At 47.1% G+C, this 1,228-nt stretch overlaps 1 protein-coding gene across 1 annotated transcript in view; it reads left to right on the plus strand.

Moving 5' to 3' along the window:
• Positions 1–793: 793 nt before the first annotated feature.
• Positions 794–1,228, plus strand: part of LOC109218358 — a 6,067-nt gene continuing 5,632 nt past the window's right edge. Inside the window, exon 1 of the mRNA XM_019382721.1 lies at positions 794–910. Coding sequence (XP_019238266.1) covers positions 794–910 — 117 coding nt within the window. The remainder of the gene's footprint in view (positions 911–1,228) is intronic.

Raw genomic sequence — 1,228 nt, forward strand, 5'->3', positions numbered from 1 at the left:
TGCGACCTCCAGTCGCACCGGTCAGGAACACCCCTCTCGTCGTGTCTGGCACACCCGTATATACAATCCCGCCACCACCTCCTGTGACGAGGCCAAACAATGAGCCACCATCTCATACTAACGATGAGCCACCATCTCATCTTATGATGGCCAATACTATTCTCCAAATATGGCTTTCAGGGTCTCGGCTCCATACAATCAGACTCCTCAATACGAGTCACCAGTGGAAAATTAAAAGCCTGCCACGACGGTTGAGCCAGATGAGATGGCCAGGAAAATAAAAAGTCTTGAACAGAATATAAAGAACATACAGGGACTAGGTGGTCACAAAAGTGTTTCATTCAGTGATCTATGCATGTTCCCTCACATCCTTTTGCCACGAGGGTTTCAAGACCCCAAAATTTAAGAAATATGATGGACACGGCAACCCTATCGCCCACTTGAAAAGGTACTGCAACCAGCTGAGGGATGCAGGAGGAAAAGAAGAGCTGCTGATGGCTTATTTTGGGGAAAGCCTTGTGGGGGTAGCTTCCGAATGTTTCATTGACCAAGATATCTCTCACTGGCATGTTTGGGATGACATGGCCCAGGCCTTCGTCAAACAATTTCAGTACAATATTGATATTGCGCCGAATCGTAATTCTTTGTCCAATATGAAGAAAAAGCCGACCGAAAGTTTTAGGGAGTATGCCATCAAGTGGAGGGAGCAAACGGCTAGAGTTAAGCCACCAATGGATAACCATGAGTTGATCACTGTTTTCTAGAGGCTCAAGAGCCTGATTATTTCCAAAACATGATGTCCGCAAGGGGTAGACCTTTTGCAGAAGCAATCAAGATAGGGGAAATGGTCGAAAATGGCCTCAAGACTGGCAGAATTGTAAGTCAAGCCGCTCTCAAAGCCACCACTCAGGTGATCCAAAATAGCTCGGGAAGTATGGCAAATAGAAAGAAAAGAGATGAAGGGTCCATGATGACTTCGGGATCCAGAAAAGTTCAAAGAGGGGCATCATACCCTTATGTGCAAATTCAGCAGGGGCAATCCAACTACCCTCAACATTATTATCCCCCGCCAATTCCTCAATACTCCATGGGCCCACCACAATATGCAGTGTTTAATGCTCTATCCTACACTCGGCCTCCCAATCAGCAGTACGGGCACAAGCTCCAAGGATCCCCGACTCAGCAGCAAATTTCGTCACCCTACAATGCTCGTCCCAGGCCAGGATTA

The sequence above is a fragment of the Nicotiana attenuata genome, unplaced genomic scaffold, assembly GCF_001879085.1.
Source record: "Nicotiana attenuata strain UT unplaced genomic scaffold, NIATTr2, whole genome shotgun sequence".
NCBI lineage: Eukaryota > Viridiplantae > Streptophyta > Magnoliopsida > Solanales > Solanaceae > Nicotiana > Nicotiana attenuata.